This window comes from Aquarana catesbeiana, linkage group LG06, assembly GCF_042186555.1.
Source record: "Aquarana catesbeiana isolate 2022-GZ linkage group LG06, ASM4218655v1, whole genome shotgun sequence".
Classification (NCBI taxonomy): domain Eukaryota; kingdom Metazoa; phylum Chordata; class Amphibia; order Anura; family Ranidae; genus Aquarana; species Aquarana catesbeiana.
In genome coordinates, this window is record NC_133329.1 from 399279080 (window position 1) to 399293903 (window position 14824).

A 14824-nucleotide genomic window follows, 5' to 3' on the forward strand; every position below is an offset into this window, starting at 1 on the left:
GCACCGGTGAGCTCAGCAACACCAAAAGACTCGGAAGACCACAGAAAACAACTGTGGTGGATGACTGAAGAATTCTTTCCCTGGTGAAGAAAACACCCTTCACAACAGTTGGCCAGATCAAGAACACTCTCCAGGAGGTAGGTGTATGTGTGTCAAAGTCAACAATCAAGAGAAGACTTCACCAGAGTGAATACAGAGGGTTCACCACAAGATGTAAACCATTGGTGAGCCTCAAAAACAGGAAGGCCAGATTAGAGTTTGCCAAACAACATCTAAAAAAGCCTTCACAGTTCTGGAACAACATCCTATGGACAGATGAGACCAAGATCAACTTGTACCAGAGTGATGGGAAGAGAAGAGTATGGAGAAGGAAAGGAACTGCTCATGATCCAAAGCATACCACCTCATCAGTGAAGCATGGTGGTGGTAGTGTCATGGCGTGGGCATGTATGGCTGCCAATGGAACTGGTTCTCTTGTATTTATTGATGATGTGACTGCTGACAAAAGCAGCAGGATGAATTCTGAAGTGTTTTGGGTAATATTATCTGCTCATATTCAGCAAAATGCTTCAGAACTCATTGGACGGCGCTTCACAGTGCAGATGGACAATGACCCGAAGCATACTGCGAAAGCAACCAAAGCATTTTTTAAGGGAAAGAAGTGGAATGTTATGCAATGGCCAAGTCAATCACCTGACCTGAATCTGATTGAGCATGCATTTCACTTGCTGAAGACAAAACTGAAGGGAAAATGCCCCAAGAACAAGCAGGAACTGAAGACAGTTGCAGTAGAGGCCTGGCAGAGCATCACCAGGGATGAAACCCAGCGTCTGGTGATGTCTATGTGTTCCAGACTTCAGGCTGTAATTGACTGCAAAGGATTTGCAACCAAGTATTAAAAAGTGAAAGTTTGATGGATGATTCTTAATCTGTCCCATTACTTTTGGTCCCTTTAAAAAGTGGGAGGCACATATACAAACTGTTGTAATTCCTACACCGTTCACCTGATTTGGATGTAAATACCCTCAAATTAAAGCTGATAGTCTGCAGTTAAAGCACATCTTGTTCATTTCAAATCCATTGTGGTGGTGTATAGAGCCAAAAAGATTAGAATTGTGTCGATGTCCCAATATTTATGGACCTGACTGTAACCTCTCATTACACCCAAGGTATGCTAAATACCATCTCTGAGGGGGGGCGTGTCCAAGATGGCGCTGGGAGCAGACGTGTGTTAGCTGAGCTCCCGTCTCCGGCCACTAATCCTACGGCTATCCTGGTGTGAAGGATCGTGAAATTGGACTCTATCGCCCCGGGAGGCTCGGTGGGTGGACTGGGCGATGCCCGCGGGCAGGAAATCGAGCCAGCACAGGTACAATAGCACCCCGGTGAGGACCCGCTCTGTCCCGAGATCCGCAGCACACGTGGCATCCAAGATGGCGTCGCCGACAGCTTCCCCTCCTGATGGAGCTATACAGGCGGGCTCCGCGGCCTTCGATGCCCTAATGCTGGCCATAACCACTTGCCAGGCGACCCTAACCACAAAAATAGACCATGTACAGACGGAGACTGCCCTTATCCGTAGAGACATGGACAAGTTCAGGGACCGGGTAACTGAGGCGGAGAGACGGGTGTCGGATATAGAGGATACGCAACGGGAGCACCATGCAGACATCCAGGCCCTGAAGCTGAAAGTTAAACACCTTGAAAATAGAGCCGAGGACGCAGAGAACCGCAATCGGAGGAGCAACCTGAGAATCCTTGGCCTTCCGGAGGGTGCTGAGGGGGCTGATCCGGTCACATTTATGGAGGGGCTCCTGCCTAAGCTGCTTCCCAAGGCCACCTTCTCCCCCCATTTCTCTATAGAGAGAGCCCACAGGATGCCAGCGACCAGAGGACCTCCGGGTGCGCCACCACGCACTTTCATATTCAAGCTCCTGCACTACAGAGACCGGGACACGATCCTCCGCGCAGCGAGGCTGCAAGGAGAGCTCAGGCTTGGAGATGCAACCCTGCTCATATTCCCGGATTACTCGGTGGAGACTCAGCGCCGCCGTAAATCATTCGATCAAGTCAGAGCCATGCTGAGACAAAAGGGTGTGAAGTACAGCATGCTCTTCCCTGCCAGATTGAGGGTTCAGGATGGAGAGAGAGTTCAATTCTTTACATCGCCCAGAGACGCGGCGGCGTGGGCTGAGACTCTCCGGCCCTAAATCCTGGTACCGATGATCGGCTTATGTGCTGCCCCTCTGACTTAACTCTGGGCTTAACATCTCACATGCGCTAACAGGAATGCAGAACTGACCCCCCCTTTCTGCCGACACTCCTTCATACAAGCACATATGTGCCATGCAGGGCTGGAGATAACTAAACCTTGTGAAGCGGCACCCTCTGATAGGGGGGTTGGACACTTACTCGGAAGATTGCGTGACATGTTACAGAGGGACTCTAGCGCACTCCCCCTTCTGACTCTGCCTGCTCACGGGGGTTTCGGAGGAGGGGGGGTAGGAATACCCCACTTGCTGATGGAGATCCTGGACCCTGTCACATAACTCAGGCCTTGTTTGTCCACATTCTCCCCCCTACTTTGGATGGCTCCTACAACCAGGGGACCGATCTGACCCGGGACTCACCTTCCCTCCACTGGTCATCGCAGCGCCCTTCCGGATTCGGCGTACCTGCATACCCCCTTCTCATACACTGAAGAGACTTATCCTGGTTGCTGCTTCGAGAGGGGTGGAGGGGAGAGGAGACACGGATTCTGTCTTTGGAGTCGTCTGGCCAGAACTTCCTATGTATGTTATCTCCTGTAATAATGGGGGGGCATGGTGATAACCCAGGATTTATTATAATGATGGCAGGGGTAGCCATATGGTAAGCCACTTTGGAAGTCTAAGTAAGCGCCCCCGGGGACCCGGGTGAATCACACTAAATTATCCGTGCCGGTTAACAAGAAGCTAACTTGCTGGTGAAAGGCTGAGCGCCGTTTGCACATTGCCCTCATGTTGGCTCTGAGCCTTCCCCTTCTTTTGTTGGATGGGAATGAGGCCCCTCCTGCTATGTTGGGGGGAGGGGTGGGGTGGGGGGGGGGATGTTTGTTTCAATTGGACTGCAGTTGCAGACCCACTTATGTTATTTACTTTATTTTGTTTTTACGGTTTTTTGTTCATGACAGTACTACCAGCAGACTACCTGCAATCTATCCATGCCGCCTAGGACCCTGGCTTGACCTGCCTGGGCCCGGATCCCTGGTCAAGGAGCTGATCTCTCCCACAGATCCTACCATAATTTTGAAATATATAGATGACCTCCCTTAGACTGCTCTCCTGGAACACTCGGGGTCTAAATTCTCCGGTGAAGCGCTCATTGGTTTTTCAGTTTGTTAAAACTTACCACCCCCACTTGTGCGTGTTCCAGGAGACACATTTGGTGGGAAAGAAGACCTTTAGTCTTAAAAAACCGTGGGTAGGGTATCATTACCACGCGACACACTCTTCTTTTTCAAGAGGAGTAAGCATATTAATCCTTAAGACACTCCCCTTCAAGCTCCTTGACCTGGCTCTGGACCCGGGTGGTAGATACGTAGTGTTACATGCCCTGCTCCACAATGTTCCATGGGTTATTGTAGGCCTATACTTACCACCCCCGGCCTCTCTCCAGATACTGAATCAGGTAACCGCGAAAATAGCGGAATTTTCAACGGAAAATGTAGTTATTTTGGGAGATTTCAATCTAGTACCAGACGCAGGTCTGGATAGACTGACCCCCACTGGTGCGACCTCACAGGGGCTTGCGGAGTGGGCGGCCACTTATGGTATGTTTGATCTGTGGAGATGGAAACACCCTCGGGAGAAGGCATATACCTGTCACTCAGCGTCGCACAGAACCTTCTCGAGAATCGATTTGATTTACGCGGGGGGCTCTGTCCTGCCTAGAGTTCGTGAAATTACAATTCTCCCCCGGGGAATCTCGGACCACGCCCCGCTTCTCCTGGATCTGGATGCCTTGGCGGTCCCATCTGATAGACTCTGGCGCCTGTCGAGGTATTGGATCTCGGATGCGGAGGTAGAGCCGAAGTATAGGCAGGAGTTGGAGACATACTGGATGGAGAATGAGGGCTCTGCTTCGGCGACCTCAGTTTGGGATGCCTTTAAGGCATTTACCAGGGGACAGTTCCAGACCATTATTTCCGGGGTTCGCAGGGACAGGAGGAAGGAGCTCACACGCCTCGAGATGGAGGCAGGTAGACAGGAGGCTCTCTATGTTAGATCCCCGGACCCTCAGACATATGGGAGACTGCAGGAGCTTCTAAGAGAGACCCTCATGGTACGTACTTCATTAACCCAAAAGAAACTATTACACCAAAAGCAGAGGATATTTGAGCAGGGAGAGAGGACGGGTCGCCTCCTGGCGTGGCTGTCTAGAGAACACTCGGGGGGGATGTCGATAGGACAAATCTGTGATGATGGGGGATCTGTGCTCACCTCCCCAGTAGACATTAATAAGGAATTCGCCTCCTACTACCAGAACTTATACCGCTCCAGGACGGACTACGAGCCGGCGGAGCTAACGACCTACCTGAACAATATTGACATACCAACCCTTACCCCTACATATGCTAATAAATTAGACGCTCCCATTAGTGTGGAGGAAATTCTCAAAGCAATTAAAATGATGCAAACGGGCAAAACCCCTGGCCCAGATGGCATCCCAGTCGAACTTTATAAAATGTATGCAGAACAGCTAGCCCCCAAAATTCAATCCCTATTGTCGAAGTCTATGGCTGCAGAATCTATCCCCGACTCGATGTATGAGGCGGTGATTGTGGTCATCCCCAAGGCGGGTAAGGACCCAACCCTATGCTCGTCCTATCGCCCCATCTCTCTACTCAATGTAGACGCCAAGATTCTGTCAAAAATCCTTGCCAATAGACTAAATACGGTAATCACGGCCCTAATTCATCCAGACCAGACAGGCTTTATGCCTGGTAGGGGCACAGACATCAACATTCGAAGACTTCACACGCATATAGCTCTTGCTGGGGGGAGGGGCTCGGGAGTGGTGGCCTCACTCGACGCGGAGAAGGCGTTTGACTCCGTCGAGTGGGGCTACTTATGGGCAGTCCTCGCCAGGTTTGGCTTTGGACCTAAATTTTTGACCTGGCTCCAATTACTCTACGCCAGACCCACGGCTCGCATCCGCACCAATGGTACCCTGTCGGACAAATTCTCACTCGAGAGGGGCACGAGGCAGGGATGCCCACTCTCCCCGGCCCTCTTTGCCATGGCACTTGAGCCGCTAGCTATCCTACTTAGAGCAGACGTAGCGGTCAGGGGGATACAGGTGGGAGCTGTCACCGAGAAAATTTCGTTGTATGCGGATGACTCCCTCCTGTATCTGGCGGATGCCTCGGACTCCCTGCACGCAGCTTTGGCCCTCTTCGATACATTCGGTCGTTTCTCGGGCATCCGCATTAATTGGAACAAATCGATGCTTTTTCCCCTCTGTAGTTCCCTGCCACTTATAAACACAAACACTCCACTGAAGTGGGTGGGAGAGTTCACATACTTGGGAGTACGTGTAGGAGGTGAGTTAAAGGGGTACCTAGACAGGAATGTTTATCCATTATTGCCTCAGCTGCAGCAAAAATGCTCCACCTGGAGGTCTCTTCCCCTGTCCCCGGTCGGTAGGGGGAATTTATTGAAAATGATCTACCTACCGAAATTTTTATATTATTTTAGGCAAACCCCGGTTTTGATACCTAAATCCTTCTTTCGTAGATTGGAGAGCGTGGTGATCTCTTTCATTTGGGCGGGGAAAACCCCAAGGGTAGCTAAGGCTATATTGTACCTTCCCCTGTCTGGTGGTGGACTAGCCTTGCCGAATTTCTTGGTATATTACTGGGCGGCCGTCCTTGTGACGGTGAGGTGGTGGTTCTCGCAACCTCGTCAAAACCCAGCTGTTACATTGGAGGCGGCGGTTGTGGGCTCCTACGCGGCGCTCTCCAACCTCCCGTATAGAGGAATTAAAGCCACCCCTGCTGTTACAGGCCCTATGAAAACCACCATTCAGGTCTGGAGGTCCTCTAGAGCAGCTTTGTTGCAACCAGCCACTGTCTCCCCACACACCCCACTGTGGGCTAATCCTATGCTCCCACACCTCTTCACTGTCCCGGACCCGGCAATATGGGCTAGGCGAGGCATCACTAAATTAAAACAAGTAATGTCGAGGGGAAGAGTACAGTCGTTTAGAGAGATGCAACAGGCCCATAATCTACCAAACTCCTTCCTTTTCAGATACATGCAGCTACAACATGCCCTTAGGGCCCAGTTTCCTGATCAGGTGGCGCTCGAACCGGATTCAATCGAGCGTCTCCTGACTTCGGGGACGCTGGAGAAGCCTCTATCCTATCTGTATTTATACTTAACTGTGGCCCACGATGTTAAAACTGACAGAACCAGAGTCCGATGGCAGACGGATATTCCCTCGCTTGGAGAGGAGGAATGGGAGGAATGCCTCTCCACGTTTATCCCATCCATGATTGCAGCCAGGGATAGATTTATTCAATTAAAGTTTATCCACAGAGCCTATTATACGCCCCACCGACTAGCACAAATTTACCCTGAGAAGAGTCCCACCTGTACTAGATGCGAACTGGAAGTGGGAACATTTTTCCATATGGTCTGGTCCTGTCCCAAGCTGCGCCCGTACTGGGCCGCGGTGGCAGACAGGCTGGGGGTGGTGTGTGGAGCTGAGGTACCGGTGGACCCCTTGGTCCTATTACTCAGTCATTTGGAAAACATAGAGGGAGACCGTTATATTAAACAATGCCTAACATACTCCATATTCTATGCAAGGAGAGAAATACTCCTCAAGTGGAAAGACAAAGAGGCCCCTACTAAAGGTACATGGGAAGCCGCGGTAAATAATGCACTGCCACTATACCGTTTAACCTATGAGAGCAGAAACTGTCCCCAAAAATTTGACAAGGTGTGGTCGAGCTGGATGGATGCTTGTGGTTGACCCCAGATGTTGAGGGGGGACCCCTGGTATCTATATCATCCCCCCCCCCTCCCTCCAGTCTGGGAGATGGTGGGGCAGACTGCTCAATCGCACCCTGATGATGTATTTGAGGGTCTCCTCATACTATCCCATCAAGGAAAAGCTATATGAAGATATCAAACTTTCCAACCTGGGTAGGATTAGGTCCCGGTTAAGACTTTGTTCAAGACTGTGTTCACAACATTACTATATAGAATGGAGAAGTATAAATTTTCTACATGTACTGCTATATGATTGTAGTCTGTTAATTCGCATTGCCTCCTCAAATAATGCTGGCATTGTCTGTACTGTCTTAAGTGTTTAATAAAATAAAAAACTTTACTGTTAAAAAAAAATACCATCTCTGAACGCACAACAGATTAAGCTTTGAAGCAGACGGGCTACAGCAGCAGAAGACCACACCGGGTGCCACTCCTGTCAGCTAAGAACAGGAAACTGAGACTACAATTCGCACAGATCACCAAAATTGGAGAATAGAAGTTTGGAAAAACGTTGCCTGGTCTGATGAATCTCGATTTCATTCAGATGGTGGGGTCAGAATTTGGCGCATGGATCCATCCTGCCTTGTATCACCGGTTCAGGCTGGTGGTGGGGGGTGTAATGGTGGGGGGGATATTTTCTTGGCACCCTTTGGGCCCCTTTAGTACCAATTGAGCATCATTTAAAGTGTAAGTAAATCCTCCTATCGTTTTCAGCCAAGGAAGCTGCCATCTTTGCCTCTGTTTAATCTACAACTGCCATGATGCTGCACATGTGATCAGTTATGACACCAGCCATTGGATGGCTTGACAGTTTGGTTGAGAGCACAACCAATGGGAGCGTTACATTTCCGGCACGTGCTGGAAATGAAACAGTTTTATGGATGGGTTTACTTACGCTTTAAAAACCCCACGTCCTACCTGAGTATTGTTGCTGACCATGTCCATCCCTTTATGACTACAGTGTCCCCATCTTCTGATGGCTCCTTCCAGCAGGATAATGCACCATGTCACAAAGCTCCAATCATCTCACCACTGGACAATGAGGTCACTGTACTCCAATGGCCTCCACACTCACCACATCTCATCCAATAGAGCACCTTTGGGATGTGGTGGAACGGGAGATTCTCGTCGTGGATGTGCAGCGGACAAATCTGCAGCAACTGCTTGATGCTATCATGTCACTATGGAGCAACTTGATCTGCAGCTCAGTGCAAACAGTCAGATATCACATTTCACCAATCGGATGTGTAGTCGATCATAGATCATGGTCTTGGTCACAGCTGTTTCTTATGTTTTGTTGTGATAGTAAATGTGTTCTAATATTAATCAGCAGAATAGGGGGCTTGTGTACATGGGCATTGGTTACCTGCATTTAGCACATGCTTAACCACTTGTGTACCAGCGCTGTGTATAAGTGGCGGTTGGTAGGACAGCATGCCGTAGCAGTCAGGAGTGTTTTTAGATTTGTTTAGCAGGCGGGGGGCTTTCAGTAGAAGTGATTGGGGGGTCAGTAAATCCCTCCCAAATCTTCCATGCTCCCCTGGCAGTAAGAAAAAAAAAAACTTATATTCACACAACAAAAGAATGGGAATAAGAAATATGTATTGAATAGCTGGAGGACTCTGGATGGGGTTGGGTGACAAGTTGGGCGGGGGCACGCTTTTGGAAGGTGGGGGGGTTAGGGGATCTGCAGCAGACTTGGTGTTCCTGTAGTGCAGTGGTCTCCAAACTGCGGCCCGGGGGCCAGATGTGGCCCTTTGCATGACTTTATCAGGCCCCTCGGGACACTATTCTTTCCACTGATACAAGGCACTATTCCCTCTACATCAAAAATGGGGCTTATATCCTGTCACTTATACCAACAAGGGGGCACTATTCTTCGCCCTGACACAAATGACGGGGAACTATTCCTCCCACTGACATTAACAATGGGGCGTTATTTCTTCCAATGATGGGGTACCATTCCATCCCCTGATATCAACAATGGGGCAATATTACTCCAACTAATACCAATGATGGGGCATTCTTTACTTCTATTGACACCCGGGCATTTTCTACTCCCATTGGCCACAGTCTGGCCCCCTTACAGTCTGAAGGACAATAAACTGGCCCTTTGTTCAGAAAGTTTGGAGACCCCTGCTGTAGTGGATGAGATTTCTAGAGGATAATGGGGTCCTAGGAGGGTGTTAGGGGTCTCTGTGACTCTGGAGAGGTGCAGGGGCTGGGGAGCACTGTGGGAGGTTAGGGGATCTGCAGCAGTCTTGGTGGCCCCGTAGGGGTTTAGATTTCTGGGGTCCTGGGTGGGGGATAGAGGTCTCTCTGGGAGGCCTGAGAGGTTCAGGGGCTGGCGAGCACTGTGGGAGGTTAGGGGATCTGCAGCAGACTTGGTATCACCATAGGGGTTTAGATTTCTGGACGGGAACGGGGTCCCGGGTTGGGGATAGAGGTCTTTCTGGGAGGCTGGAGAGGTGCAGGGGCTGGGAAGCACTGTGGGAGGTTAGGGGATCTGCAGCAGACTTGGTGGCCCCGTAGGGGTTTAGATTTCTGGACTGGAACGGGGTCCTTGGAGGGGGATAAAGGTCTCTCTGGAAGGCTGGAGAGGTTCAGGGGCTGGGGAGCACTGTGGGAGGTTAGGGGATCTGCAGCAGACTTGGTGTCACCATAGGGGTTTAGATTTCTGGACGGGAACGGGGTCCCGGGTTGGGGATAGAGGTCTTTCTGGGAGGCTGGAGAGGTGCAGGGGCTGGGAAGCACTGTGGGAGGTTAGGGGATCTGCAGCAGACTTGGTGGCCCCGTAGGGGTTTAGATTTCTGGACTGGAACGGGGTCCTTGGAGGGGGATAAAGGTCTCTCTGGAAGGCTGGAGAGGTTCAGGGGCTGGGGAGCACTGTGGGAGGTTAGGGGATCTGCAGCAGACTTGGTGTCACCATAGGGGTTTAGATTTCTGGACGGGAACGGGGTCCCGGGCTGGGGATAAAGGTCTCTCTGGGAGGCTGGAGAGGTGCAGGGGCTGAGGAGCACTGTGGGAGGTTAGGGGATCTGCAGCAGTCTTGGTGGCCCCGTAGGGGTTTAGATTTGTGGACGGGAACGGGGTCCTTGGAGGGGGATAAAGGTCTCTCTGGGAGGTTGGAGAGGTTCAGGGGGGGGGGGGGGGGGCACTGTGGGAGGTTAGGGGATCTGCAGCAGACTTGGTGGCCCCGTAGGGGTTTAGATTTCTGGACGGGAACGGGGTCCCGGGTGGGGGATAGAGGTCTCTCTGGGAGGCTGGAGAGGTGCAGGGGCTGAGGAGCACTGTGGGAGGTTAGGGGATCTGCAGCAGACTTGGTGGCCCCATAGTGGATGAGATTTCTGGAGGGGGCTTGAGGAAACTGTAGAAGATGGAGGAGGCCGTGGATCTCTGCAGGAGGCTGGGGAATTTGTAGATCACTGAAGGGTAATGCAAGGGTTGGGGGGGAGGGGGGTGCTGTGGAAAGTTGGAGAGAACTATGGAAGGGTAAGGTGCACTGTGGGAAGTTGGGGGATCTGCGGTTGGAGGGACGCCATGGCCAGGCAGCATGTCACAGCCCCGTGGTTGAGCACCACCACTGTTCTAGACTAGAGTACTGTTGAAAGTGTCAGCAATGAGTAACATACATAGTATAACACTTTGTCTGTGTTGTGGATATTCATTGGGTGATAATAACGACTTGTCCCCTTTTTGTCCCCATCCTCAGATCACAACAGATGGCCGGAGGCTCCAGAGGGAGAGAACGCCGACACTTTGAAGAAACTTCTTTCCAACGTCCCTCCTTCGAAGCTGTGAGGACTTCTCGCGTCTACGCTTGGCGTAATTGTCAGCCAGTGTACAATTAGTATCTAATTTGACATTTTAATTGCCTTTAAATCAAAAGGATGATTCAGAAATGCTCCGTTAATGGGTTATAATCCTCCTGAGAGCACCTGATGTAGCCCTTATTTAGGAGATATACTTTGCATATGTGTGAACCCAGGCTAACACAGACATCGGAAAACCAACACTCCACAAGTGAGTTACCAGGTGGACTCGAGTTTGTGGTGGATAATGCCTCAGGCCTCGCTGCCCTCAGGGATAGGGGTATCCTAACAGTCAAAAGAGAAGAAAGGACAAAAGGGCGCACCAACCTTGTGCATTATCCTTGGATATCATTTTATTAAAAATGAAGTTAAAAAGCTACTCGCAAACATATGAAAGAAAACTCGCGATACAAATAATCTCCCGATGACAGCAATTGGTCTATGACAACCAGGGCCACCATCAGGGGGGATACAGGCAGTACTCAAGTAATGGGCCTGAGCGTCCCATGGGGCCCGTCTGGCCAGGGTCCCCTTCCACCTACAACAGCCCTTGAAATTAATATACCACCTGCTCCGCCGCTAGCCTGCGCAGCGCCCGGCCCGCTACAGAGCCTCCTTTCACTTTCAGTAGCACCCCACCTCACCCCCTCCGGCTGTACAGAAATGGAGAGAAGCATTGGATCAAACCTGAGCCTCCGCTGGCCGCCGCCTTTTTGACTAGCAATCCCCCCCAGCAGGTGATCGCGGCCAGCACTTACATCTCTTCCTTCCCTGCTGAGGCGGAGCCTGCTGGCTGCTGCTAGGTTGGTTTACAATGTGATTGGCCGGGACACGAGCAAGGGGTGTGGTCATCTCGTCAGCGTCTATCTGCATGCACCCAGCCCTGTCAGGTGCATGCAGATAAATACCACAGAGCAGCCTGGAGGGTAAGTCACAAACATTTTGTGTGTGCTGCTGTGCCTGTGCCCCCTGTGCTGTCTGTATATTTGGACTTTATTTAACCACCTCCCGTCCGCGCTATAGCCGAAATACGGCTGCAGCGTGGACCTAATTTGCCGGTAGGGCGTCCATAGACGTCCTCCCGTGCTCGGGCGGCCTGCGCGCCCCCCCCTGCAGGGCTTGCGTGGCGCGCTCCGTGATCAGCGAGTCGATCCCGACCCCTTACCACGTGATCAGCTGTCAGCCAATGACAGCTGATCATGTGATGTAAACAGAGTCGGTAATCGGATATTTTTTCTCCTCGCGCTGATAGCGTGAGTAAAAAAAAAAAAAAAAAAAGCCGATCACCGGCGGCTGTGAGAAGGACATCAGTCCCGATCGTGGAGAGCCTCTGCAGAGGTTCTGTGCCACCTACCAGTATCTGTGCCCACAGTGTCACCTATCAGTGCCCACACTGCCACCTATAAATGTCACCAATCAGTGCCTCATCACCAGTGCTACCTACCAGTGCCCACCAGCACCACCTATCAGTGCCCACAGTGCCACCTATCAGTGCCCACAGTGCCACCTATAAATGTCACCAATCAGTGCCTCATCACCAGTGTTGCCCATCAGTGCCACCTATCAGTGCACACCTGTGCCACCTATTGGTGCCCACAGTGTCACCTATCAGTGCCACCTATAAATGTCACCAATCAGTGCCTCATCATCAGTGCAGCCTCATCAGCACATATCAATGAAGGTGAAAAATTACCCATTTGCTAAATTTTATAACAAACTATGAAACATTTTTTTTTTTTTTTTTAATTTCTGTCTTTTTTTTGTTTGTTTAGCAAAAAGTAAAAACCCAAGTGGTGATTAAATACCACCAAAAGAAAGCTCCATTTGTGTGAAAAAAATGATAAAAATTTAATTTGGGTACAGTGTAGCATGACCGCATAATTGTCATTCAAAGTGTGACAGCGCTGAAAGCTAAAAATTGGTCTGTGCAGGAAGGGAGGGTTTAAGTGCCCAGTAAGCAGGAGGTTAATATCCTTCTCCTTGGATTGGGACACAGGAGGGCCAAGGCTAACAAGCTGGCATGGATGAGTTGCATTGTGGAAAATGGATTAGGGTGACTCTGGGTGGAGATGAGAGTTACATGGTGGAGAGCCTCGTCATCCTCATCCATTTTCACAATGCAACTCCATCATCCTCATCCCCACCCAGCATCTGCTCCATCCCTCTCTCCACAATGTATTCCCATCCATCCCTCCGTATCCTCCCATCCATATTAAGTTGTAAGAGTGTTAAAATAAAAGTGGGTGCACTCAGTGGGCGGACTCGGTGGAAATATTGGTGGTCAGGCCCCGGGGGGGGGGGGGGGGGGTCAGGCCTAAAGGTGTGTAAAGGGCCCCAAAATTTCTGATGGCTGCCCTGATGACAACAGACACCAGATGGTAACAGAGGAGATTTCAGGGGTCACTGCCGGCTGACGCGTTTCGAAGGAATACTTTCTTCCTCAGAGCCCAGCCTAGGCGCTTTAGCGGCGCTGGAGTGTGAAAGGGGTCTAAGGACCAGTTCTGATTGGGCGGGTTCTACGGACAGTTTTACTTGTGTCTTGTTTATAAGATACATAATATTGCGCAGCTACCTCGCACCATGCATATTACTCCTTTGTTATTATTTCTATTCTCTATGTAACGCATTTATAATTCTAATGTTTTCTGAAGTTGTGAACCCGTGACCTCAATCGCTGAAATCACTGTGCTAGAAATGTAACAATAAAAGTTTATTTTGAGTACATGTTGTCTCTTGATTTATATACCTTTAAAGAGGAATTGCAGTCTGCTCACATAATTTGTAATAAAAACATCTTTGCCATTCTGAAGCTTCCCCCCAACCACTTTGGATATTATTTTATATATACAGTGGAACCTTGGTTTACGAGTAACGAGCGATTTGAAAGACAAGCAACTTTTTGTTAAAATCCTGACACGACATGTGAGTGTTGTCTCGCAAAACTAGCAGGGTTCAAGCCAATGGGGTGTGCATCACTGCATTTGGCCAGAGGTGCGGGGGCGCCGCTGACACTCGGAACGCTTCGGAGCCATTTGGAAATACTCAGAAACACTCAGAAATACTCGGAAATACTCCGTTACTGAGTGTTTCCGAGCCTTTCCGAGTTCAGCCGAGTATTTCCGAGGCTCTCCGGTGTCCCCCCACCTCAGGCCACAATGTGGGAACGAATTATCTTCGTTTTCATTGACTTCTATGGTGAAACTCGCTTTGATATGCGAGTGCTTTGGATTACAAGCATTCTTCGTGAACGGATTATGCTCGTAATCCAAGGTTCCACTGTACTGTGATTATGTACTTGCCAAATATGCTGCAGAAATCTCCCTCCACTGAGTCTGGCTGCAGCCATTTTAACTGTGGGCAGCTGAAGCCGCTGCCTGTCCACTTCCTGGATTTACACAGACACACACAGGAGGCACACCTCCAGCTCTGCAGCTCTTATTGGCCCTCTTATGACTCATCCCTCTTCCCTTCCTGGCAAACTTTCACAAGAGTGAGAGAGAGAGCTGTGCATGATGTCATAAGCCTAGGCTAATGACCAGACAAGAAACAGGAAGTGGGCTGTATAAGGGATTTACTGGCAGAAAAAAAAAATGTTTTACTATCCAAAGTTAAAACAACAACAAGGGCAGAAGATTTAATAGATGGAAAGATGAAAAAACGACTGAAGGTCCACTTTAAGTCCAGGCAAAAATTTCATCACAAAGATCAATGCAGGACGCATTCGGGAGGTGAATGACCCCGAGTGTGAAGATTGAGGATTATAGGGGACGTTGCCATAAATTTAAAGGGATTGTTACACGACACTGCTAAACTATTTTATATTTTTTTTAAAGTAAAAATCCTGTGCAGTACCAGAATCGGGTCATCCAGTGCCCAGGGCAAGGATCCAGAATTGCACCCCTCTCCCTCACTGTATAATACATGCCACAGAATGGGTGTGCCACCCTGCATCTATCCTCTGCCCCCCTTGCC

General features: G+C 50.1%; 1 protein-coding gene across 2 annotated transcripts in view; it reads left to right on the forward strand.

Annotated features, from left to right (window-relative positions):
* LOC141147237 (peroxisomal trans-2-enoyl-CoA reductase-like) overlaps positions 1–13574 on the forward strand; it is a 51446-nt gene extending 37872 nt beyond the window's left edge. For both annotated transcript variants that reach the window (XM_073634412.1, XM_073634413.1), the window contains one exon: positions 10753–13574. In XM_073634412.1, the coding sequence (XP_073490513.1) occupies positions 10753–10841 (89 nt within the window). In that variant the 3' untranslated portion in view covers positions 10842–13574. The remainder of the gene's footprint in view (positions 1–10752) is intronic.
* The last annotated feature ends 1250 nt before the right edge of the window (positions 13575–14824 follow it).